The sequence below is a fragment of the Anoplopoma fimbria genome, chromosome 19 (assembly GCF_027596085.1).
Source record: "Anoplopoma fimbria isolate UVic2021 breed Golden Eagle Sablefish chromosome 19, Afim_UVic_2022, whole genome shotgun sequence".
Lineage (NCBI taxonomy): Eukaryota > Metazoa > Chordata > Actinopteri > Perciformes > Anoplopomatidae > Anoplopoma > Anoplopoma fimbria.
This window is the reverse complement of record NC_072467.1, coordinates 27,800,017-27,824,832: the sequence shown is the minus strand read 5'-3', so window position 1 is coordinate 27,824,832 and position 24,816 is coordinate 27,800,017. Positions and strand designations below refer to the sequence as shown.

The 24,816-nt window shown below is 39.4% G+C and overlaps 2 protein-coding genes across 3 annotated transcripts in view; one reads left to right on the top strand and one right to left on the bottom strand.

The window, feature by feature from the left end:
* Positions 1–16,073, top strand: part of lsp1a (lymphocyte specific protein 1 a) — a 28,556-nt gene extending 12,483 nt beyond the window's left edge. The window contains exons 3-13 of one of the 2 annotated variants that reach the window (XM_054619887.1): positions 593–995; positions 1,312–1,451; positions 1,576–1,813; positions 3,046–3,183; positions 5,306–5,349; positions 5,862–5,943; positions 7,547–7,684; positions 7,808–7,903; positions 9,185–9,271; positions 9,535–9,644; positions 15,293–16,073. In XM_054619887.1, the coding sequence (XP_054475862.1) occupies positions 593–995; positions 1,312–1,451; positions 1,576–1,813; positions 3,046–3,183; positions 5,306–5,349; positions 5,862–5,943; positions 7,547–7,684; positions 7,808–7,903; positions 9,185–9,271; positions 9,535–9,600 (1,432 nt within the window). In that variant the 3' untranslated portion in view covers positions 9,601–9,644; positions 15,293–16,073. Of the gene's footprint in view, positions 1–592; positions 996–1,311; positions 1,452–1,572; positions 1,814–3,045; positions 3,184–5,305; positions 5,350–5,861; positions 5,944–7,546; positions 7,685–7,807; positions 7,904–9,184; positions 9,272–9,534; positions 9,645–15,292 lie in introns of both variants that reach the window. The other variant, XM_054619886.1, reaches the window with a different exon arrangement.
* Positions 11,477–14,752, bottom strand: prr33 (proline rich 33). Its single transcript, XM_054620520.1, has one exon. It carries the CDS (start codon positions 14,597–14,599, stop codon positions 11,477–11,479), a length of 3,123 nt encoding a protein of 1,040 aa, XP_054476495.1. The 5' UTR covers positions 14,600–14,752.
* Positions 16,074–24,816: the final 8,743 nt, after the last annotated feature.

The window sequence follows — 24,816 nt, the reverse complement described above, 5'->3', positions numbered from 1 at the left end:
AGGAAAAGATGGTGTTTTGGGTTCAAATCATAGACTGTAACTAAGAAGTGGACGTGGTCATTGTGACGTCACCTATCGGTTTGTTGAAGCCTCGAGTTTGGCGATTTTCACCGTCGCCATCTTGGCTTTTTTGCAACCAGTGAAGAGGAAGTGACCATATATGGACTGAGGAGGAGTGACGTAGAGACGCCGTATACGTCTCTGGTGTGGACCTGTCAATCAGTGTGTAGCCCCGCCCTAAAGCATCCCCTGCTTTATGGTCTGTTTGACTCTAAATGGAGCATCATTTACTAAATGAACATCATGCTGTATTGAAGAAGACTTGAAACTAGAGATTGAGACCATAAACTCATGTTTACAATGTTTACTGAGGGAATAAATCAAGAGAGAAGTAGAGTCATTTTCTCATAGACTTCTATACAACCAGAGGAGTCGCCCCCTGGTGGACAGGAGAGAGAATGCAGCTTTAAGACAGGAAGCTTTGTCTTCACTCATTCACTCATCGCCTGGTGATTCCTCATTAAGTCTGGCTCAGCTTGTTTTTGTTACTTTGAAACCTTGACCTTCTGCTCATCTCCCGTCTGGTCCTCAGGTTCGACTGCGAGCTGAAGCCGAGCAGCTCTCTGGCTCTGGAGGAGGACGAGGGCTTCAGCGACTGGACTCAGCGCCGAGAGAGACGGAGGCAGCAGCGACTGCAGGAGCTCAGCCAGGGAGGCGAGGAGGACGAGGACGAAGAGGAGGACACGGTAAACAAAGCCGTCACCGTGAAGACCGTCAAGGCCTCCGTCACGTCCTCCGGTCGACTCCAGAGACAGGAGCACCTGAGAGAAGACGGAGCCGGGGTGGAGATGGAGAGGAGGAAGGAGCGTGAGGAGGAGGCGATAAGAGCTGAGAGGGTGAGGAGGGAGGAAGAGAGGGAGGAAGAGGAGGACAAGAGGAAGAGAGAGGAGGTGAAGAACAGGAGGAAGGAGGAGATTCAAAGGCCGATTACAGAGGTAAGAGTTCCTCCCCGAACAACTGTGATGTTTTAAAGATTGAGTTCATTCCAGACACGTTTGAATCTCAAGTCATTCAAAAGAATATTACGTACATTACATTACAGAATATGTTTCCAAGTCCAAGTTAGTCATTTGAAACAGGTCCAAGTCAAGTGTCAAATTATTAGAGATTAGTGAGACTAAAGTTTTAAGTAATTCCAGGTCAAGTTTTAGGTGAAGTTTCAAGTCCTTTGGCCTTTGAGACGAGTCAAAGACAAGTCAGAGTCAAGTCTGAAAGCATTTAAAACCAGGTCTTTACTGTTGAACTCTTCAGGTGGAGAAAAGAAAAGAGGTTAAAATCTCCTACACGTCCAAGGTTTTCGTTTCCCAAGAGCCGAAACAAAGCAACGCCAATGGAGACGCAACCAGAGAGGAAGTGATGTCATACAAGAACAAGTCAAAAAGGTCCACCAGGTGTGTAGCTTGTTTTATGGACATGGATAACCATTTATCTGTTCATATTAACATTAAGTAAGACGGTAAGTATTTGATTAGCAGAGATCTTAACATCTAAAAACCTCCTTGTTGTTTTCAGCAGAGCGGTGGAGCCGGAGGAGGCGGACACCATCCTGGAGACGGAGCAGCGTCTGGAGAAGATCCGTCAGAGCCTCCAGCAGAAGGAGAGCAAGGAGCTGGAGCAGCTGAGACACCGACAGGTGGAGGCCGAGCAGGAGCTGGAGGAGCTGAAGAGGAAGAGGGAGGAGAGGCGTCAAGCCCGGGCGGAGGAGGAGCGTCGGAGGGAGGAGGAGGAGCATCAACGGCTCGCCAAAGAGGAGGTGAGCAGGTCTCATTAAAGGCTTAACATATTGGATATTTCACCATCAGATCAATAGTAATACAATGTTGTTGTTTATTCAATATTTCAGTTTTTTAATGGCCTTTAAGGAACCCCATTTCCCATAAACCCTACACTACTCATGGCTAAGAGTATTTTGAGTGAAATTTAGCAGATTAAAAATGTTATCTGGAGTCATATGTTCTGTATAAAAATCTAATTGGCTGCTGAACTAATGAAAGTAACGTTTTAGAGCCACAGTGGCCCGTTAATGATGGGGGGCGACCAATATTTTTACATTAACAACTGATCAAATTACAAAACATGAAAAACGTTAATGAGAATTATCTACAACTCGACAGGAGAACAGAGCTTTTTAGCCTCTTTTGGCTCATAGTTTGTTTTTTGTTTTTACAAAAAGCAGACAAAGCAGGAGACCAGCTGGTGAGCATAGACAGAGCTAAAAGAAAGAGAATATTTGTGCTTCTATTAATCAGGTGGGCTGAAAAACATTAACAAAATAGGATGAAAATGCTGCTCCGTGTCCAACCCCCAAAAATGTGACAAAGCTACATTGTAATTAAACGACAGTAACAACGCGTCTACCTGAGCATAACAACTTTACGAAAAAGCGTGAAGTCAACGTTTACTTTAGTTTTCACACTTAACATACACATTGGTCTCCAAAAAATAAGGTTTATATCAGAATCATATCACGCTTTCAAGAACGGAAAATGTGATGTGGTTAACAAGTGAAAGTATTGGTTATGTTTAGGCAACAAAACTACTAAGTTAAGGTTAGAAAAACATCATGCTTCGTGTTACAATAATGACGTAGCAACATAACAACGTAGCAACGCAACAATGCTACATATCAATGTAATATAACAACTATATAACTAGCTCAAATAAATGGCAACCGCACTAAGAGAATTTTCTGATGTAACTTTTACATAACAAGCGTAAGAACTTTTCTGCAAAAAGCGTTAAGTCAACTTTTACTTTTGTTTCACTCGGGGACATGAACAACGGTCTGCTGGGTGAAAGTCTGTGTTTGTTTGACCGGTCCACCTTCGCTCCCATCCATCCTTTCCTGATTGTTGTTTTCATTATTATGAACACGTTACTGTCACTAGACATAATACTTTACCGGCTCTACGTGTCGCACGTTACTCCAAAAAACGTTGACATTTAACTTATCTGTGTTTTTTGTGTTTGTGATGTGACTCCCAGGAGGAGAGGAGGCGCATGAAGGAGGACATGGAGAGGAGGAGGATGGAGGCAGCAGAGAGGATGAAGAGCCTCAGTACCTCCAGCGTGGACGGAGACGAAGCTTTCACTCCCTTCAGCCCCATAACTCCCACTCACAAGGTAAATATCACCTGAGGAGCAACGGACTGTTATTTACAACACAGCGTTCACAACTACATTTATGTGAGATGTTTGAACGGGCAATCCTTCAAAAGTCTTAACATCTAGTAGAGAAAGGTTTCTGGGAACTTGATCAAATTATGCAAACAGAAATCTCATTCAGGCAATTTAACAGTTAGTTAGAGTGCGTTAAGCTTGTTAGAACATTTTTGAACTTAGACTTCAGCCAAAAACACACTAAAACTTTTTCCTTTTTGCAGTGATTTCACCTGAAGTTCAGAACGATTTGACCTCGGTAGTGTTTGTTTTTGGTGCTCAAAGTTAGTAAATGTTTGATTTGAGAAACTCTCTTATTTCTGATTATTGTGGGAAACTTTTACATTGCAAGGTTTTTTTTCTAGAAAACGCAACACAATTGAAACACACCAGCAGACATTTGTGTGTATATATAAATATATAGGCTAGTGGAGAGCAGAGGACAGACAGGAAGTGACATCATGACTTTGGCTCTCTGTAATGACTATTTAAGCTGATGACTTCATATCACAGAGAGAATCTGGTTTGATTTTTTGGTGTTTTTGTGTGAACTGTCCTTCGGGTGGTTAATCCATTAGATATCATTAACTAACACAGATTACTGATTAACTTTTTAAAACTACGTAACTGTGTGTTATCTTCACAGCTGATGGGTTCAGGCTCAGCTCGTAAGTTGCATGTGTGTGTGTGTGTGTGTGTGTGTGTGTGTGTGTGTGTGTGTGTGTGTGTGTGTGTGTGTGTGTGTGTGTGTGTGTGTGTGTTTGAAAAGCATGTTGTGAACTCACTGATGATTGGTGGACAGTGACCTCCCCACATCTGGCCGTGCTGCAGCTGGACTCTTGCATCCTACTTCACAGATGAACGATTGTATTTTATTATCTTGTGAAATTTACAATAATTAATCTTTAAAGTCCTGAAAGATGCTTTTCATGCAAGATTTAAAGAAAACAAAACTTTTCTCTTTAGGTTCTCTGTATTTGGATATTTGATAATCGGTGATGTTTGATGAAAATGTTAATGCGCATGACGCTGCATTTGTGTTCTGCACTTTTTGGTTTTAATTGTGGACCATTGGTTTTAGTCATCCACATGAGAAACAGACACTGGACTCTAAATTGTATCTGTGATTCAATCTAGCCAATTTGTTGTTTTTGGACGTCACACAATGTTCAGTTTATTTTTATTATTATTATTATTATTATTATTATTATTATTATTATTATTATTATTATTATTATTATTATTATTATTATTATTGTTGTTGTGACTATTATTATTATTATTATTATGATATTAGTATTATTATTATAAGTATTATTATTATTATAAGTTTTATTATTATTATGTTGTGATTATTATGATTTTATTATTATAAGTATTAGTATTAGTAGTAGTAGTAATAATATTATTATTCACATTATTATTATTATTATTATTATTAATAATATTTGTATTTTTAATTATTATTATAATATAGATAATAATGTAGATGCATTAATGAGGAAGCAATATTTTATTCTTATAGTTGGTCAAGATGAAGCTAATTTGTTAGTCGTTTAATCCATAACCTATAAATTATATTTCATAAAATAATCAGATGTTTAGTCCGTAAAAAGTCTTAATCTGTAAAATAATAAAGTGGAGTAGAAGTATAATATACCTTTTAAATTAACCATTAAAAGTACCTAAAAATACTTTAAAACAGTTTTAATTACAGTACTTGAGTGAATATAAATTTCTTCCACTGAGTTTAGGGCCCAAAAAGTTATATTCCAACCATTTTCTAAATTCAATTAGTGCTAACTACTATTTCAGATTTAAATCCTGAAGTTTTGAGATGAAACGTCACAACAACACAAAAATTAAAAACCTACAACTTGATTTATTTCAAACAGCTGACAACAATCTGAGAAAGCAGTAAAAACACACAACGTTGTGTTGCTCTGTTTCCCATCATGCTCTGCTTCTGCAGTGACTCCAGTTTGATGGAGGCCAGCAGACTCGGCTCTGTTTGTGTTGGACCGAGTCGTTGCGTCTGAACTGTAATTAACAAACTTCTGAAAATAAACTTCTTCTTCTTTTTCAGATCTCAGAGAGAACCGAGTCTCTGAACCGCTCCCTGAAGAAGAGGTGAATATCTTCATCAATACACCTCCTCTCCTCCTCCTCTCCTCATCCTCCTCTCTCTGATTCATGATGCTCTTCTGAACGTTTTCTCTGGTGGTTGTTGAGGTTTGGAGGCTCCAGGAAGTCTGCAGCTCTCAGCAGGACTGATGCTTTTATTTTGAAATGTGTTTAGAGGAGGCAGCTGAAGCAGCGTTTTAATTTAAATTTAATTTATGAAATGAGATGGGAAAGAGCAATTTAAATTAATTTTAATTTTAATTTTAATTTAAAGAGATGAGAAATGAGATGAGGAAGAGCAATTTAATTTTAATTTAATTTAAGTTTTAGTTTTAGTTTTAGTTTAATTTTAATTTAATTCAAATGTTTATTTTAATTCAAACATTTTTAAAACTTCCAAACATGTGAGATCAGTGGCGTCTCTGTTTTTCATCAAAGGTGTTGACTTAAAACAGTCACTGATCTGACCCTGAATCTGTTCTAACAGTTTGTATTTCCTGTTGTCTTGATTAATACAGTAACAGCTTCAAGAAGACGCAGACTCTCGTCCTGCTGCCAAAGATCGACGACAAGCTGGAGCAGTACGCACACGCTGTGGAGGTCAGCTCACTAACACACACACACACACACACACACACACACACACACACACACACACACACACACACACACACATACACATACACACACACACACACACAAAATAGTAAAAGAGAAAACACACAGTGAAAGAGAAAACTCCCAGATCGTTGTATATAACTGTCCATCAGTGTGTAGCCCCGCCCTAAAGCATCCCCTGCTTTATGGTCTGTTTGACTCTAAATGGAGCATCATTTACTAAATGAACATCATGCTGTATTGAAGAAGACTTGAAACTAGAGATTGAGACCATAAACTCATGTTTACAATGTTTACTGAGGGAATAAATCAAGAGAGAAGTAGAGTCATTTTCTCATAGACTTCTATACAACCAGAGGAGTCGCCCCCTGCTGGACAGGAGAGAGAATGCAGGTTTAAAGACATGAAGCTTTGACTTCACTTTACAGAAGAAAGGAAGAAATGGTCTGGCCTTTTTAAACCCCTGTAAATTGTAGTTTCAAAACTTTGAATAAACCAGATTTGACTCGTTAACTTTAAGCTTTAGAGACTCCCTTCTTTATGCTAAGCTAAGCTAACAGGCTGCTAGGTGTAGCCTTATATTCAATGGACTGATATCAATCTGGATGTGAAGAGGGATTTAGATTGATTTCCTCTGAACCCTCTGGGTTTTTCTGCACACTCGTGATCTTTTGGACTCTCATTGTTTGAAACCAGCTGACGGTTAAAGAGCAGCTCCGACCTTTTTTTGTGTGGAGGTCACATGTCTCTGGCAGCATCTGGTCGATGACATCACAGCGCCCTGTTGTTATCTCAGACGGAGATATACGACGGGAAAACCCGACGCTCTTTAATTTTACCTTTCCGTTCCCTGTTTCCACTCCTCGCCTCAGGGTGACGAACCGCTGAGTCAACAACCCGGAGGTTAACACAAAGACTCCTTTATTTAAGGAGAGCTTTAAAAACACAAAAACAGGTTTTACACAAAGTGTAATAAAGGACACAAATTAAGGAATAATATACTCATAGTATGCTCTTTATATTATAATTAATTGAGATATTAACTCATTATCTTGAGATAATAACTCATAAAGTTGAGGTATTGAGTAATTATTATGAGATATTAAGTCATTACTTTGAGATATTAAGACATTTTTTGACATATTCACTCATATGGCACTTTTTAAAGTACGGAAGGTCAAAGCTTCTTTTTAATGAAACTGAGATTTCACTTTTCTATTAGTGTTGTATTGTATTGTATGGCAGAATTGATAATGCAAAAGGACAGTTTCACTTTCATATTTGAAAGTGCAGAAATGGTACCAAAATTTTAATGAAATATGATTTTGCATTAAGTTTACGTCAAACTGCCACATTGGGAACGAAACTGAGAGAGAACACAGAGAACCTTAAACCTGAAAATATTTATTTTACATTTTTTAACATTTATTTATTTATCATATGTGATAATGTAGTTACACTCTGTCCAATCAGAAGTGAGCATTTTTCATTTACATGGTATAACTAAAGACAAAAAATAACGAGTCTTCACATGATAACTTTACTGTACACTTACCCTCGGTTGTTTATTGTTGTTGTGTTGCAGAATTCCCAGGAAGTCAGGGCAGTGAAGGCATCGCTGACTGACCTGCCCAGCTCACCTGAGGTCGTCATCTCCAAGAAAAACCTGTTTGAGGCCGGAGAAGCCTGGAGCCAGAGTCCCACCAAGGGAGCCACCTGCAAGGTAAGAATGTATACCATATTAAGGCATTATGTTAAAGCAAAAAAATATATATTACATCTTGTTTATTTATATTACTGGCGGTTATGGGCTTCCATAGTTTTAACCTCAACTCTTCTCAATCAGGACGCTGAAGGTTTGAATGTGGGCGTGGCCAACCGCATCACCCAGTGGGTGAAGGGTTCGTCTGATGGTGGCAGACAGGTGCCCGGAAAACCAGCAGTAAGTCACAAACACAACGTGAACATCAATGTGTATAAAGTCGTACAAAGAGTACTTTTACTGCTGATACTTAAAGTAAACGTTGATGCTAATATATAAGTAGGATAATGAATGCAGTACTTTTACTTTAATATGCTTACGTTGTTGTATTGATACTTTTACTTTAGTAAAGGATCTGATCTTCCACCACTGACTGACTATAATGTGATGTGATATGTTCAAGTACGGCTTAAAAATCTGTGATGTGAGGTTTCCCTCTTGTGGAGAGACATGACACAAAAGTCTTCCCCTGCTTTCACTTTGAAGGATTTCTCTTATTTCTCTTATTTGTTAAATATTTTATTTATTCTATTAAGTGGACCAGAAACAGACTTAAGTGCAGTTGTTTTCAATTATTGGAAAAACATTGAGAAATCATTGGTAAATGAATAAAAGTACAAGTTACTTTTAGGTCTGAAAAATATCCTGTAAACCTTTTTATTTATCTTTTTTTTAATATATCTTGCATGTTACTATGACTACTACCTTATAGAAGAATGAAGCTCTGACGGCAAAGAAAAACTTGGTTACACTTTTTTAGTGAAGAACATCTTGTATGTTTAATCTGTACACTGGAACTATTTCTTGAAAAACAACAGCGTATCCCTCCACCCAGTACCTCTGTGAACTCAGGTTTTGGTCTCTGGTCAAGCACGATTGGACTAAAGCTAACATTATAATAAATAAAAGACTCAAAATTACATAAATTAAAATACACAAAAATAAATAAAAGCTTATACTATCAAATAAATGTGCAGGTAATTTGAATAAATAAGGAAATTCAAAAAAGGGAAATGCATGTAAAAAGAAAAAAAAAATTGGGAAATAATTTAAAATGAAAAAAATTGAAAATAGTTTTTGTCAAATAAACAAATTCATTTTTTTGATCTGTGCATATTTGTTTAATTTCAAATTAATAATTTAGGCTTTTATTTCTGCATTGCTTACTTTTATTTTTCATTTATGTATTTGTTATTATGACAGCCTTAGTCCTCTATACAATGAAGCAGAGCAAAGCTAACTGTTTCCCCCTGCTTCAAATATTTATGCTAAGCTAGGCTAAGCTAAGCTAACCGTCCTAACTCCAGCCTTGAACTAACACAAAGACACCGACATCAGATAGGAAAAAAAAGTGGAAAAAAATATTATACAAAAGTATGACTTTAAAAAAAAAAAAAATTGTTGCATCTTCTAAACACAAAATGTTGCCATGTTTGTAACGATTATTGATTCATCCATCAGGATGTGAGGTCCGGAGATGTGATGCAGAAAAAGAACATGTGGGAGGTTATTGGAGACTCGACAGGTCAGCCTGGACAAAAGGCCAAGGTGAGCGAAGACACACTTTAACTGTTATTGTTCAAATGTATTTCATTTTCATTCCCTTTTTTTATGCCAATGTTACCTTTATTGTCCCACACACTTCACAGTATGTTATTATTTTATAAATCAGTAATCTAAATACAGTTTCTAATCACAAAATAATAGCTGCTTTAGTTTTTTATTTATGTTCATTTTTTTATTAGTTTTTTGTAAATACATGATTAAAAACATTTCAGTGAACTTAAACATTGTGTCTTATCTCCCTTTAGAGCTCAGCAGCTGGTAAACAGTATAGATTTGTGGTGACTGGTCACGGAAAATATGAGAAAAAATGAGAAGATCCCCGTGGACGGAGAGAACGGAGAGTTCGCTAACTCTGGTAGGTGTTTCAGCTTCCCAACACATGAAAACTGGTTATATGAATGAAACCATATCAACACTTAAACTTTAGCTTTATTCCTCTGGTTTGGTTTGAAAAACACTGGAGGGCTTCATGTTTCATATCATTAAACGTACTAGAGCAGTTTAATAAATGAAGAGTCATAATTAATCTTTTTATCATTAAACTAATGATGAAAAGAGAATAAACTAAAACATAAAAAAAAGAAATCCCAAATTTTTATCTTTTCATTAATCTGACATGTTTTTCTAATTAAACTCAAAAGCGTTCCACAAATCCTGAAAGTTCATATGAATAAAAACACAACGTCACTCTTGCTTTAGTGTTCAAAGATTAGAAACACAGATAAAATCAAACGAGGAAAACTCTGCTTTATTTTTACCTCAATTAACTCCATCACACACATTAGAAACATTAGAAAAGAAATGTTTAATTAAAATAATAAACTTTGTATTTTTTCCCTGCACTGCTTCACAGTCATCTAAAATCTCTCTTGACCTTTGACCCCACAGTTCACTATCCCTCTGACCTCCATCACAGCGGAGGCTGCTCTTCTTCATCCTTCTCTAAAAACTTACATTAGCTTTAAGTCAGTCGGCTCCTCAAGTCTCAATGAAATCAGACATTTTGATAGCTGCAAATTATTCATTTGCACTATTTTTAAATTTGGAGAAGTTTTAGGGACACTTGTATCCTGCACTTAATTTACTGTCCCCCATTTTATTTGTTTATATGTATTTATTATATTATTTGGGCGTTTAGCATTTAACTGTACTTTCTGCTAACAGTCCCACAATGCAATGTGCTGCATTTAATGGTTGTAAAATTGATCCTTGTGCAACTCGACATGCAAAATGTTGAAAATCGCAATTTATTGCTCATTATTAAGAAAGCTACTGTGTGTTGAAGCAAGTAGTTAAAGGGTGAATGACGGAAGGTTTTGATTAATCACATCCAGTGGGCGTTAGATTTTATGTCAGAAATCCAAAAGATTGTTTTTCATCATCAAAAGAGGCACACATTTCTTAATCTGTGGTATTATGTCCAAGGCACATCTTGTTTGAACAGGAAGGTCAAATTACGATTCTCTCAAATTGTTGTTTCACTTTGACTTTAATCCAAAAACGATAACCATCTAAAACCTAAAAAGAATATTTCAAAACTCACGTTAAACTCTACATATGAGGATTCCAACCTGAGGCGAGTAGCACCATTTTGAATAAAATCGGATATTTGAATGATCATTAAAAGTGAAACAAAATGTTCCTCTATCAAAAAACATTCTCGTTTTCTACCCAAAAAAAATAAAATAAAAAAATACAGAGTGAACTACTGAATACATATAATTAGTCTAACGTTTGACAAACAATTCTCTTGACAAAAACTAAATATTTTAAAATCTATAATTGAATCTGTATTTTAATTGTGAACATGTGATGAAAGAAACGAGAAGCTCTGATTTTACTGAAAACATAAACGCTTTAATCTTAAATGTGGCGTCTGAATGACTTTAAGACAAATGTAGCTGTAGTCTCTCTCTTTCTTTTTTGTCCAGCTAATCCACAAATACAAACATTTAACAATCAGACAACCGGTCACACAAAATGCAACACAATGCATTTGTCAAGTATAAAGTTCAAAGCCGACTTTTTCTACAACACAAACGTCATTGGTTTAACACAGAGACTAAGATTTCTGCAACTGTACATTGAACATGTATCATTTTCCTTTACATTTTCGTCTCGGCACGTTATATATATATATATATATATATATATATATATATATATATATATATATATTATATTAGTTTAAGTAGCGGCGAACCCCCTCGCTGTTCTATTAAAGTCTTTTGGTTCCTCTTCTTTACCTTTGCGCCCAATCAGAGCCATTTCAAAAACAGTTGAAATCTTCGTCACCGGCCTCGACGCCGCCTCTTTGAGCCTTTTGGCGTCAAACTTTGGACTAAAAAGCAGCACAGGCAGCCGGTGTGCAAAGGAAGGTATCTCTTTCGACTCCTTTTGCCCTTCCAACTTCTCCTCCTCGCTTTTGTTCAGCTCGATCTGGTGCATGATGTTCTCCTTGGTGGAAAACATTTGGAAGAGGACTGCTTCCCACATCTTTGTTGCTACGGGACCGTCTTTGGTTTGGTTCCCGTCCTGACTGCCGGACCCATCGGTGACCTTCTCCTCGACCTTTTTCACCTCGCTCTGCTTGGGCCCATCAGCCTCCTTCTGGGAGCCTAGCTCTGGAAATTTGGGCTCCTCCTGCTCCACCACCATGTGCTTCTTGAGTCGGCCCCAACCGCTCACTTTTGATTTCATCCCCTTTGGCTTCTGTATGACCTTAAGAAGGGGCTCGGCCGGGAGGGGTTCATCGCCTCCCTTTTTCTCAGGTGCGGATTTAACTGCTGACGCTGATTCTGCTTTCTTATCTTTGTCTTCACTTCCTGTTGACTTAACTGCAGACGTCGTAACAGGAAGAGCAGGCGCTGCGGTGCTTCGCTTGGATACTTCGACTTTAGTCTCGATGGCGGCTACAGGTTTTGCCGGCTCTTTTCGATCTGAAACGGCAGCTTTTGTCTCAGTTCCAGATGTCTGGACTTTATCTTTGCCTAAAAGCTTTCTTACTGCCTTTAGAGGATCCTGGACATCACTTTTGGGCGGAGGATGTTTGACTTCTGGAGGTTTCGTCTTTGATTTGCCGACTTCCTGAACTTCCGCCTTCTGTTTCTCAGGAGTTTTCCCCTCTGCTGTTGGAGGTTTCGCCTTTGGTGTTTCTTTAATCACCGTTTTTACTTGTTTTGCTGCAACCTGACTGGATACCGTGCTCGTCTCTTGTGTTAAAGTTGTTCCTGAGGTGTCAGATGCTTGTGAAACAATAATAGTAGGGATTGAAGGGACGATGGCATCCTTTTTATCTCCCACATGGGGTTTGTCTATGTCTTTGGGGGTTTCTTTGGGTTTAGACACCTCGGGCGTCTTCACAGATTGTTCTTGGCTCGTTGTCTTACATTCTGCTGATTCTTCTTTTGTAGCTTTAACCTCCTCTTCAGTTTGAGTCTTAGAACCAGATATACCGAATGCTGGAGAGTAAGTTCTTATTCCGCCATAAGCAGTATATTCAGCCGGAGTCAATCCACGGTAGCCAGACTTTGACTTTGGAGCCACTCGGGTTGGGGTTTTAGGTCTCTGAAAGGCTACAGGGGAAACACCAGAAGTTGATGTCCCATAAGTTGGTGTCCTTGGTCTCTGATAGCCAGGTGACGTAGTCATAAGTCGAGATGCTTCGTATGTTGGAGTCTTAGGCCTTTGATTGTAAGAAGTCACTGCCGCTGTTTTCATCTCAGATGTTGGAGTTTTGGGTATTTGAGAGCCAGCTGGAGCGGTTCCTCTTGTCAGATCAGGCTCTGATTTGGACTTTGTAATACTTTGTTGGATTGGTTTTGCAGCAGGAGTTTTGTCCAAATGAATGTCTCCATTCAGTATCGTTTCAGTCGGCTTAGGCTCAATAGTCTGGACACTTTGGGAAGCAGACAAACTGCCAATAGTAGGAACAGTTTTGGGCGTTCTTGACCTCTCTGGTTCTACTGTGATTGGTGACACTGCAAACAAGAGAGGATTGGGCCGTGAGACTTCAAAGACAGGCGTTGTAGCCCGAGTCGTGTGGAATGCCGGGGTTCGAGGGCGTCCTGCTGAAGTTCTTAATGTTTGAAACTCAAAAGTTGGTGTTTTAACTCTGATTTCAGCTGATGGATTAACTCTTTTGATTTCAGATGTTGGGGTTGCTCTTTTGATTTCAGATGTTGGGGTTGCTCTTTTGATTTCAGATGTTGGGGTTGCTCTTTTGATTTCAGATGTTGGGGTTGCTATTTTGATTTCAGGTGTAGGAGTTATGATTGTATTAATCTCCGCTGTTGGTGTAGTGCCTTTTTTAGATTCTGAAGTTGGAGTTTTCCTCTGGGGATCCGTACCCAGTACAGGAAGCTGAGTCGTCGGCGTCGTACCTCTTCTGACCTCAGATACTGGAGTCAAATCTAGTTTTATTTCTGTTGGAGTTTTACTTTGAGGTACTGTGCTGCCAATAGCGGTTAATCCAACTGTGTCGTACACTGGTGGGGTCCTGCACGACTCGTAGTACGATGTGCTCGCTGTGTACATCCTAATTTTAGGGACATCAAACATCGGTTTGGGCGCTCTCGAATGTTCGGTTGCTTTGAACGTTGGACGTGGACTTTTAGATCTGCCGTGCAGGGTCAACACAGTGAGCGGACGAATCACAGCTGTTGCTGAATAAGGAGTCAGACCTGGACTTTTTGTCTTTGGGGTTTCTCCAGCTGCAGCAGCTCTCACATCAGCATGAGTTTCATCAAACGTGCTAAAAGCTGGCTTCTTCACTTCAGCAGCTGGTACTGTTGCCTCAGGAACAAAAGAGGCTGGCAGAGATATTTTGGGCACCGCCAACTCTGCAACTGGCCCCGGAGCTGGTGCATTTCCAGGAAGGTGGGTCGATGCAGAATATGAGGAAACCGTGGTAACATGCTGCGAGTAAGAGTACGACGGGAACGCCACCGTCTGAGGCGAGAACCTCGCTGCACGCTGCGGGTAAGGGGACGCCACGTGTTGATACAGCGGCCTGACGGTGAACCGTGGAGGCTGCTGGACGCCGTAGAGGCTGAACGATGCCTCTGGAGTCTTGGGCGGAGTGGAGTGGTCGCTGTGCTCGAGGTCAGGGCTCGCTTCGTTCACGGGCGACAGGTTGGAGCGGAAAAGCGCAGCAGGCTGCAATGCCTGAGTGGAGGACTTTTTCTTGGCAGATCTCTTGAGGAGCTTCTGAAGCCGAACGTTGTCCTTTCCAGGCTTTGGCAGCAGGGGTGGGGGGTACTGCTGGGAAAGCAGGCCCTGCTGGGCGAGAGCACCATATGCGACAGCCATGAGCGCTTCAGCACCCTGTGGACAAAAAAACAACAACTGTCAGAAAAAGGAGCCTCATAGCAAGTCATGACAAAAGCATTCCTATAAAGAATATAAGTTCATACCAAATTCTCTAAACACTAAATCTCTCGACCTGTTATTCATTTCCAAGATTTTTGCACCTGTACTTATTTATATTATTTATATTTATATTATTTGCATGTTACATTCTTTTTTTTTCAGTATTATATTCAGTTTAAAAGTTTTAAGTGTCAAAAGGTTTTACAATGTCTTTGTGAACTTTTCCTCTGGCACAATACTAAACTAGTCTTGCAGCCTTTTAGTTGGTTGATAATTGCTTTTCTATCTCCAGAGGGTTTTTTTTAAATATAAAAATGGTCAATTCTGATTCATAATAAAGACTCCATTGAATGGACGCTTTAACTTCCTATAATTGTGACTCTTCAGCAGTGAAAACATCATGAACAAGAAGCCAAAATAAAAATGTCAGCCAATGAAATCATCAGCATTTCTAAAATCCTGCCACCTCTAATCTATCCAATCAAACATCTGTCCTTAACCGATACCCCCATTTGGAAACGTCCCATAATGTGTTAAAAGGAAATGCAAAAAAACTCAAACATAAGTTGATGACCCCTTTTATGATCTGTTTGTTCAAGTATTAAAACCTAAAACTTTTTGTGTGTTTTTCAGATTTATATCATGATGACTACTGAAGAAGGTGTCGTCTCTTCAGGTCTGTCAGAAGCAGCAAGACTCAATATCTCATTTATATCAAATAATTCACTTTTTCTGACTCTCTCAGTTGGACGACTACAAACCAGCAGCTCAAGCGCAAAAGATTTGATCGTCAAATGTCTATATTTGTTCAATTTCCTCTTTGTATTTTCTGATATTCAGTTTTTATTATTATGTATATATCTGACTGAGCTTTAATGTTTCGGTATTCTTCCCTTCTATAGTGTTTTAGATGAATCTTAATATCTGGTTGATACTTGTATTATGGTGTGTAGGGAAACCTAAATGTCTCTCGAATAGAAAAAAGTTTACATTTTCCAATCATGTAATTGATGGATAACAATTACATATAATTGTTATATTATCTGATCTGCACTTAAACTTTTGGCTAAAGAACAATCTGACCTGTTGATTTCAGGAGGGACATACTTTGTCAAAAACTGTTACCGCAGAGTAAATACTGATGATATGATGACACTGAAAGTATGAAAACTGAGATTTGAATGTCTTGGCTCACTTGTTGCGGCGCCAAAAATAGATGACATTGATTTGGTATCTGTTACATTTCAACAACATTTATTACCTGATCCATACAATCCAACTATTTCCTGTTTGTTTTTATCAACTTTGTCTCCGTACTACTGCAGACGTTTCTAACTTTTAATATCCAAGTACTGAGATTTCTGATTGTATGTTTTTAATCCTTTTACTTAAATAAATTAACATGATTTTCTAATGTTGCCCTCCACTTTGTTGTTTTTGTATAAGTGTTAACTATAAAACTACTGCAGCCTCAACACATTATATAATTGCACATCTGAAGTTTTGCATAGAGAAAAATACCTCGACAACTGTCTGATTTCCAGTAAATCAATGGTGGAGATTCATGGTCCCCAGAGGATGCTTTCTAATTATTTTGTCGACCCCTGAACTTTTTCGTAGCATCACCATCTGACCAAAATTTCCTTTACTACGCAATAAAAATATCAAAATAAAGTTTCCTGATCACACTCGTGCTCCACCGAGGATGAACCCTTAATGTTTAATGAGTCTGTGATCGCAGGATAAACATTATATTTTAGCTCTGCAGCTGTACAAACTTTAAGAATAGCAGAATCTTTATTAGTCATGCACTACTTGAATATTTTTAATAGTTTCACAGGTTGAGAAGTGAAAACATTTAGATCATGACGGGATTTCTGTTGCTAAGTAAAGAAAAACCTTTGTTACGGAAACAGAGATTATAGAATCTCTTAAAACAATTTGTTATGCCGTTATCTTGATATCATGAGCTAATCAACCAGTCATCCCAAGAAAACAAATGGTTGTTTCCTCTTATTAGTTCAAATGTTTATCAGAGCTCAGGAGAACTGCAGCCATTGATTTAAGCTGAAAATGTCGAGTGATTAAGAAGTATTAATCATTTTAATCATTGCATTGACTTTATTCTGGGTTGTTTTCCTTTTCCTCCACATCCAACTGCGATGACTATTTATCTTGAGAAATCAGCTATTTGTTTTATAGAGAATTGAAATGAGATAATGGCATTAAAATAACAGCAAGCACAGATGTTCTCTGCTTCTGTATTTTGAAACTAATTCAGCATACAACTAAAATCTATTAATATAAAGACTTTATTTCTACAAAAACAAGTTCGTAAGGGTTTTACAAAAAAAGTGAGCATGTATAAATCTGAGTTAAGTAGAATATAAACAAGATTAATTAAAATGCAGTTTTTAAGTAAACAAATGCAGTAAAAGCAAAGAATAAATACAAATTAAGAAAATTCTAATCTTAAATAATATTATCCTAGATTTTAAGTTAATACTTCAGAGTCTGAGGAAAATAAGAAATGTTCTCTGCCTGCAAAGGAGACGTAAATCCTTCAACAAAAATCAGTTATTAGGGTTTAATGTAGTTACAAAACATCTGTCCTATAAACTCCCACAGGTGCTCTGAGGATGACTCATGTTTGTTTGAGTCTTGTTTATAAGAGAATCGAGCCGTGCTCTCACTGGATGATGTTACCGCCTCACAGCTGATCCTGAGAAGCTTTGCACTCGGCCTAATTTTAGTGTGAAGGCAGAGAGGAGTCGCAGCCAATCACCTGCTTCGCTTTATTAAGACTCCTGGCTTTTTACAGGCTGCATCACTTTCCCTGAAAACATTAAATCAGAGTGCTGTGAAGTGGATCAGATGGAGCCAATGCATCAGAAACAAGCTCTGTGTAAGATGAGGATAAAACAACTGACATCATATTTATGCATTTAATGCAGTTGGATAACATTTATTGATGAGTGCAGCATCTTCCTTCAGGTCAATACTTGTGTTGTTTGGTATGTTTTCATGTAGACAAATGTCTTTGAGGTTTTGGTTCCAACATGTGCAGCAACACCAGAGTTTTGATCCATGCTCAAAATTGATAAAAAAATGAAGGTTTAAGGTTTAGTTTTGGGTGACACATGTCAAACAAATGGTAAAAAAAATTGAATTTTGTGACCTTAACTAAAGTTTTCCTTTTCCATACAATACAACTGACTTATATATTTCTAAGTTACGCCCATATAAAGATTTAACGGAACAACAATGATGGTTATTTATCTATTCTTGGAACCTCACCAGTAGTGGAGCTAAAAACTTAAAGTTTGCACTTAAGCAGGTGCAAAAAGAAACGTCAATAAGATCAAATGAATCATCCTCTGGGGAGCTGGAAATACGATAAAAAAGTTTAAAGGCAATCTTCCCATTTTTATTTTGATGTTTGTTTAAGTCTGATGGTGGAGCAAGAGAAAAAGTAATTCAATCATAATGGTTTGTAACTGGAATATAATTACAAAGTTTAATTTTCCAAAGAAATATTAAGATTCATCTTCTGCAAACCATGAACATCCAAAGCTAGATTCTTCTGGTGGGGCTGAAGGAAAAGTCATTTAAATCTGCAATTTTTTATTATTTCTCAACTTAAAGTGGAAAATTTGTCCTGATGATGGTGCTCGAGGAAAGACTGGAGCTCAGCAAAATCATTAGGATTCATCCTCTCGGACCATGAACATCCAAATATTGGTTTTGATGTTGGGGCAAGAGGAAAAGTAATTCAAATCAGAAAGGTTTATCCTCTGGGTAACTGGAATATAATTTAAAAGTTTTACATTTTTATGATATTTTGTGTTAGAGTGGAAAATGTGTCCCGATGATAACGCGCCAAAAAAAGAGAAGTTAACAAAATCATTAGTATTCCTCCTCTGCAGACCATGAACATCCCAATCTAGATCTTGATAAAGGGGCAATAGAAAAAAATTATTTAAATGGAAAATTAACCATTAACATCCAAATGTATGTATGTTTTTTCATGGTGGGGCTAGAGGAAAATTGAATTAAAATCATAATGGTCCATCATCTGGGGAGCTGAAATATGATTCGAGAATTTAAAGGCAATCTGCCTTGTTTTTTTTGGGGTTTTTTTAAGTGGAAAATGTGTCCTAATGATGGCGCCAGAGAAAAGGGATTAAACAATACATTAGGATTAATCCTCTGGGGACAGTGAACATCCAAATCTAGATTGTTAATCCGGCACTAGAGGAAAGGAATAATTCATGAATATTTCATCTGGCTAGTAGTTGGTAGGGTATCTCCATCCTTCGCCTCAAATTCCTAAACTTTAGATTCTACTTATGCTAGTGTTGTTTTATTTGTTTTAAAAAGAGATAATATTGGATAAATCAGAATTTAATGGATTCTCTGTGAGGTTTATTTTCACGGCTGGCGTTCTGCTTTGTCAGGACTCTCTCGCGTCTCATCCCACATAAATACACTCATATAGATGTGTGTGTATATTTATCTGCTGAGGGGTGAAAGTGAATGCAGAGCATGTGACCTCATGACATCACAGCCTCGACGACACTTGATGGGTCAGAAACATTGAGAAATACCCAATCACACGAGAGGAGAAACATTTAGAGAAATCTGGTGGAGCTGTTCTGTTTTTTGTTTTCATCTCTAACCCCTCTGAAAATGTCCTTTCTGTAAAAATAACATCGGTGCAGTCAGGATTCAGATACGTTTATGGTAATAGCTGAGCATGCAGTCTGTACGAAAACAACTGTTTAATATCCTCAGTTTATTATGTGTCACCTCAGTGAAATCTAGTCCAGAGCTGGTTGTGTTTTTAAGCCTCACCCCCCCCACCTCCTCCCTGAACCTGCTGCCATCTGACACATGAGAGCCCAGCCCTCCTTTTAAGGATCTGGTAGGCTCGGTATTTGGAGCGCCTTCAGGATGCAAAGTTCAAAAGAGGAAAGGGTAATAATAGCCGTGTAAGAAAAAACCAAGCTGGTCCACAAAGGCCTCGTTTAGTGAATGAATCCACCCCAAAACGTTATGAGGCGTCACAACACACAAACACAGCAAGCAGAGTTTTAGATGGAAAAAGAAGGAACCTACCAGGTAAAAACTTGTTGGCGGTGTTCAAAGCACTCCAGGCAGGTTCCCCTTGACAGAACAGGAGAGAACATTGATTGATGTTCAATATAAAACTTTATTCTTCATAATTACACAGCAGGAAGATTACAACTCAGAGCTACAATGTCATGCCTCATTCCAGATAAATGACAGAGTGTGTTGTGAAGCCACAGGGAGGAGAAAGATTGCGAGGCTAACACTTAGCTCAGAAAGACTACCCAATGCATGTCAGATCTCTGGCTGCAGAGGTCGGGGGGAGGGGAGGGGGGGGGGGGGGTCTGCATTCGACGGCAGCTGCCTCCCTAACGTTGCTAACAGCTTTCATGCTCTCTATCTGGTGAATAAAAGGTTGATATAACGGCGTGTTTACCTGTGCGACTCTTGCTCGGGGGCGGCCGGCCCGGCTGCTGCCTGCTTGTCCCAGCCCGGAGTGTCAGAGCGGCAGGTTCATGTTGAGCCCAACTCGACCCCCCTTCCTACAAATGGAAGGAACGGACGCCATGGCAGTCCAAAAATAAATCCTGAGCCCTGGGACCTGCTCGGAGTGACAGTAGAGTCGAGGCGAGACGCAGCATGGACAGGCCACTGGACCTTAGGTTCACCACCTCAGGGCTCTATAAGTAGAGGTCCCAGGGCCACCCAGGGGTCCAGAGAGGATGTTCTCATTCTGTAGAAATAGTGGATCTTACAGCCAATTGTCTGGTTTATTTGTGTCGCTCAGGACGTAAATAACGCCAATGGAGAGTCACTTACAATCCTTATTAAAGGTGTACCCACAAATGAAATGCATCCACGTGACCAAGAAACAGTCAGAACAAGTGACTCACTTTATAATATCCCAAGACACCAGGTTAGGGGGTTGGAGCTGGATGGGTCCAGAAAACGAGGGACTTTCAACCACGAGACCAGTGTTCGGCTTTGTGTTGTGGTTTGGTTTTGTTGCCTAAACCTAACTGTTGGTTTTGTTGTCTAAACCTAACTGTTGGTTTTGTTGTCTAAACCTAACTGTTGGTTTAGTTGTCTAAACCTAACTGTTCATAGTTTGTTGCCTAATCCTAACTGTACATAGTTATTTTAAGCTCAACCATGATGTTTTTCCTAAACCTAACTAAGTGGTTTTGCTACTTTAACCTAACTTTCATTTTTAAATTGATGTCGTCTCGAAAATAAAAACTGAACACAAAACCAATAGTTTGCATTTGGTGACTATTTCACAAACTACCGTGAGACTGTGTTGAATCTTGATTTTTGAGGTTGGTGGGGGTTTGGTGGGGGTTCAGGGGCTCATGATGGTGGTTAGGGGTCCTTCAGGGGTACCAATAATATTTGAGTGGGTTCTAGGCATTTTTGGGGGAAATCTGAGGGTTCTTTTGAGGGGAACTGGATGGGATTTTTAGGATTTATTGAGTCCTATTTGAATGTCAGGTTTCACTGATTTGATTCTAAAGGTTCTAACGGGGCTCTGAGTGTTGTGTTCACGTCCTGTGGGATGGAAGGTTAGAGTTGGCTTTGTGGATTAAAATACATCACATTGAAAATATAACACCATTTTCATTAAATCTGTAACTATACATAGTAAAAATACTCATCATCATAGGTAAAAGTCCTGCATTTGACATTCTATTTAAGTAAAAGCACATAAATATTACCAGCAGGGGACCAATGTAATTATGGAACCTTCAAGGTCCAGAAAGATTACATATTATTTTATTTTAAGCATAGAAGACTATAATTTCTATACATCATTTATTATTGCAAGGTAATGAACACTTTTTACAACTTGAGTGGCTCTGCTCTTAGTTTTTCTGGCCTGATTTACAAATCTATTATTCTCTCCTTTTTTTGCAATTTCAATGCGCAATATTTTAATCCTCACAAAACCAACTCTGTAATCAAACCACCGTCTTGATTTTGTGAACTCATTGAAATCTCTTCCACCCATCTCTTTATGAAAAGGATCAGGGGACTTTTAAGGGGACTTTATGGGTTCTTCAGGAGGTTGTAGAGTTCTTTAAGGGGGCTTTCAGGCTCAAATCTTTTAATCCACTAGAACCCATCCCTATTTGAAGTGAGTCTATGACACCCAGGGATCCAAGGTCTAGGAATCCTTGAAGGTGTTCCAGGAGACATTCATGGGTCTGTTATGTTGTGGATCCAGGAGGCCTTGAGAGAGTTCCAGGGCATCCTAAGGGACCGTTTACACATTGCATCTAAAAGCCATCCGTCATCCTTTTTTATCCAACGGGCTTGGGAGGTTGCGATCCAGTCATGCCTGCCGGTACTAAGTGACCACAACCTTCACGCTGTGATGGCGGTGGTGATGATGAGGAAGTTGCGGTATTTTAGTAGTAATCCTCACCGTCTAAACTACAGTCAAAACAAAGATAAATGGATTTCCAGCACCATAAACCCCTCACAGTTGCTTTACTGCTCCATTTGTCAGCTTGGCTGACCTTACAACCGGATGTTTTGGCATCCTTGGATACAAACGGATGGAGCAAATCCTGTGGCACTAATTGGTTGATTCTTGTCAGATGACATGTGGTGCGCTTGCTGCATTTGGAAAAGTTACAATTATTTTTATCTCTGTGTGACGTGGACGTGCCTGGAAAAACAGGCCATTGCATCGAAAAAGCGTCTGAACAACCTTCTGCACTACGTGACAACAATGGATTTGAGGGCGCAAAATATTTCCTATGCATCTTGGTCCTTTAGGGGGTTTATTTGACCCTACAAAGAGAAACCTCAAGGGGTTGGAGGGGTTTGGCTCAGTGGAGCGAGTCGTCCTTTATCCTCAAGGTTGGCGATTTGATCCGGATTCCTATGGTCCACATGTCGAAGTGTCCTTTAGCGAGACACTGAACCGCAGGTTGTTCCCTGGGCGTCTTTAGCATCCTACTGCCCCGAATTTATTAGGATGAGTTGGAGTCAAGTTTCATGTATGAACCTCTATGGATGTGACGAAAGATTGGATTGATTGGATCGATCCACTGAGGGGGTTCCTGGATTCTTTGACAAATAATCCTTTTGTTCTAAAGGTCTAGTCCTTGAGATGTCCCACTACTCTAACAGGATTTAGGGATTCTTTATGGGGTTGCAAAGATCTTTGAGGGTTCCTATTGGTCCTTTATGAGGCCATTGAATATTGCTTGTGCTTTATTGGGTTTCGCAGGTATTTCCGGAGGTCCAAAGAGTCATTTCGATGGTTTCTGGGGTGCTTGGAGAGCTTTTAGGAGGCCTTGTGTGAGTTCCAGGTGTCCTCAAGAGGATTTAAGGGGTCGTCCGTGGGGTTTCTAATGGCAGGTCTGGAACAGGTCTGTCCTTAATTGGGCTCCAACTGTGCTTGATGAGGTGTAAGGATCCTTGAGGTCCTTGAAAATATTGTAGATTCCTTTGTGGGGAACTCCTTGTGCAGTTTGAGCGAGTACATGCAGTGCAGTATGTAACTGTTTCAGGAGTTTGTCTCTGGAGGGTAGCTTTAAATCAGCAACAACTCAATCCAACAGGAGCTCTTTGTCTGTTTGTGTTTGAACACATTTGACACTCTGTTTTTTACTCTGTCATTGCAGCGCCCCCTGCTGGAAAATCAGAGGATCATTCAGGATCCCTGAGACGTTCAAGACCAACCCTCCAGATTGTAAATCAAGACGAGGAGTTGATGGGGGGTGATTCATCCTGCAGCTTGTTTAGACTTACAGCTAAACTAGAAGACATTAGTAACAGATCTAACTGATCCTCTATCAGATAGGTGCTTGATTACAGATTGAAACTTTTCTATCAGAGTTCAATCCAGTTAAATACAATCTTAACTGGGGCATTTTTAAGGACAAAAATTAGCTGCAAACATTCATTAGCAAAGATTTCACATGTTAAATGACTAAAAGACAAGGATACGTTAATATTTTTACTATTAGAGAATAAAATGTGTGGAGAGTCAAGGTGTCAAACACATACAGCACACATTTATACCAAATATTCTTATTTAAGAGTTTGATTTCAACTCACTGGAGCGTATTTTTTCATTTAATTTGTCCTAATCTGGGTGGTGAACGGTTGTGTTGAATCCCAGTTGTCATTTAATGTTGTTTTTGCTTTGTTTTTAACACCTAGGTGGAGTAAAACTGTCTGAAGAACATCCAGTTATTTCTTAGGGGTGGGCGGACACTTCTGCACTTCTGATCAATTCTTGGAAAACCAGGGAGTCAAAGAAAACACGTTTATCAGATGGATCAACATGACGCATTTACATCTTGGATGGACACATTCCTCAGGTGCTTGCCCTCCTTTGACTGTACATAATGTTTATGTGTCCTCAGACTTCTGTGAGACGTTCAGGATCACCACCTGCCTCGCTGCCCTGACGTCGGCCTCTCGCTCCCACATGAAATTTGCTTGCCTTAAAATGCAGCTGCCCCCAGAATAGCAACCTTAGGGGCATCTTGGCTGCCCCCCACCTCTTCTCCCAACTTGAGCCTCCCACCTTAGCATTCGACCCTTCCATCTCCTTATTGAGTGCCAGCGGTGGGAGGAGGGGGGCCCCTAGAGTCGCCGACCCTGCCCGGCCTCGCCTCCAGGACGTCTCTCCATCCAATGGGGAGGCCGAGCGGATCGTGTGTCACTATAACAGAAGGACATAATCAGCGCGGTAAGTTTGCAGAACCTTACAGCCAGTCTAGGCCAGCAGGGAGCTCACTTCTTTCAGCTTTTCTGAGGTAAGAGAGTGAGTGAGTGAGTGAGTGAGTGAGTGAGTGTGTGTTGGAAGAAGAAGCTCAAGTGCAATGTCCCCCCCTTAAAAATGTCCACCCAAGCTGAGGACAGCTGAGTCCATATGTGTTAAAATCACCGCAATTAGTAGTAAAGGCTGCTGCCGAGGTCAGGAGGTGAATGGAACGGGCCTTTCCTCTAAAACCCAGAGAGTTTGATGCTTCAGCGGCGATGAAATCCTGTTTGGTGTTTGATTGCAATAGTGTGCTTGAGAAGCGTGTGCTTTTTTTTACACTTTGTAGTATTTTTGTATCTCC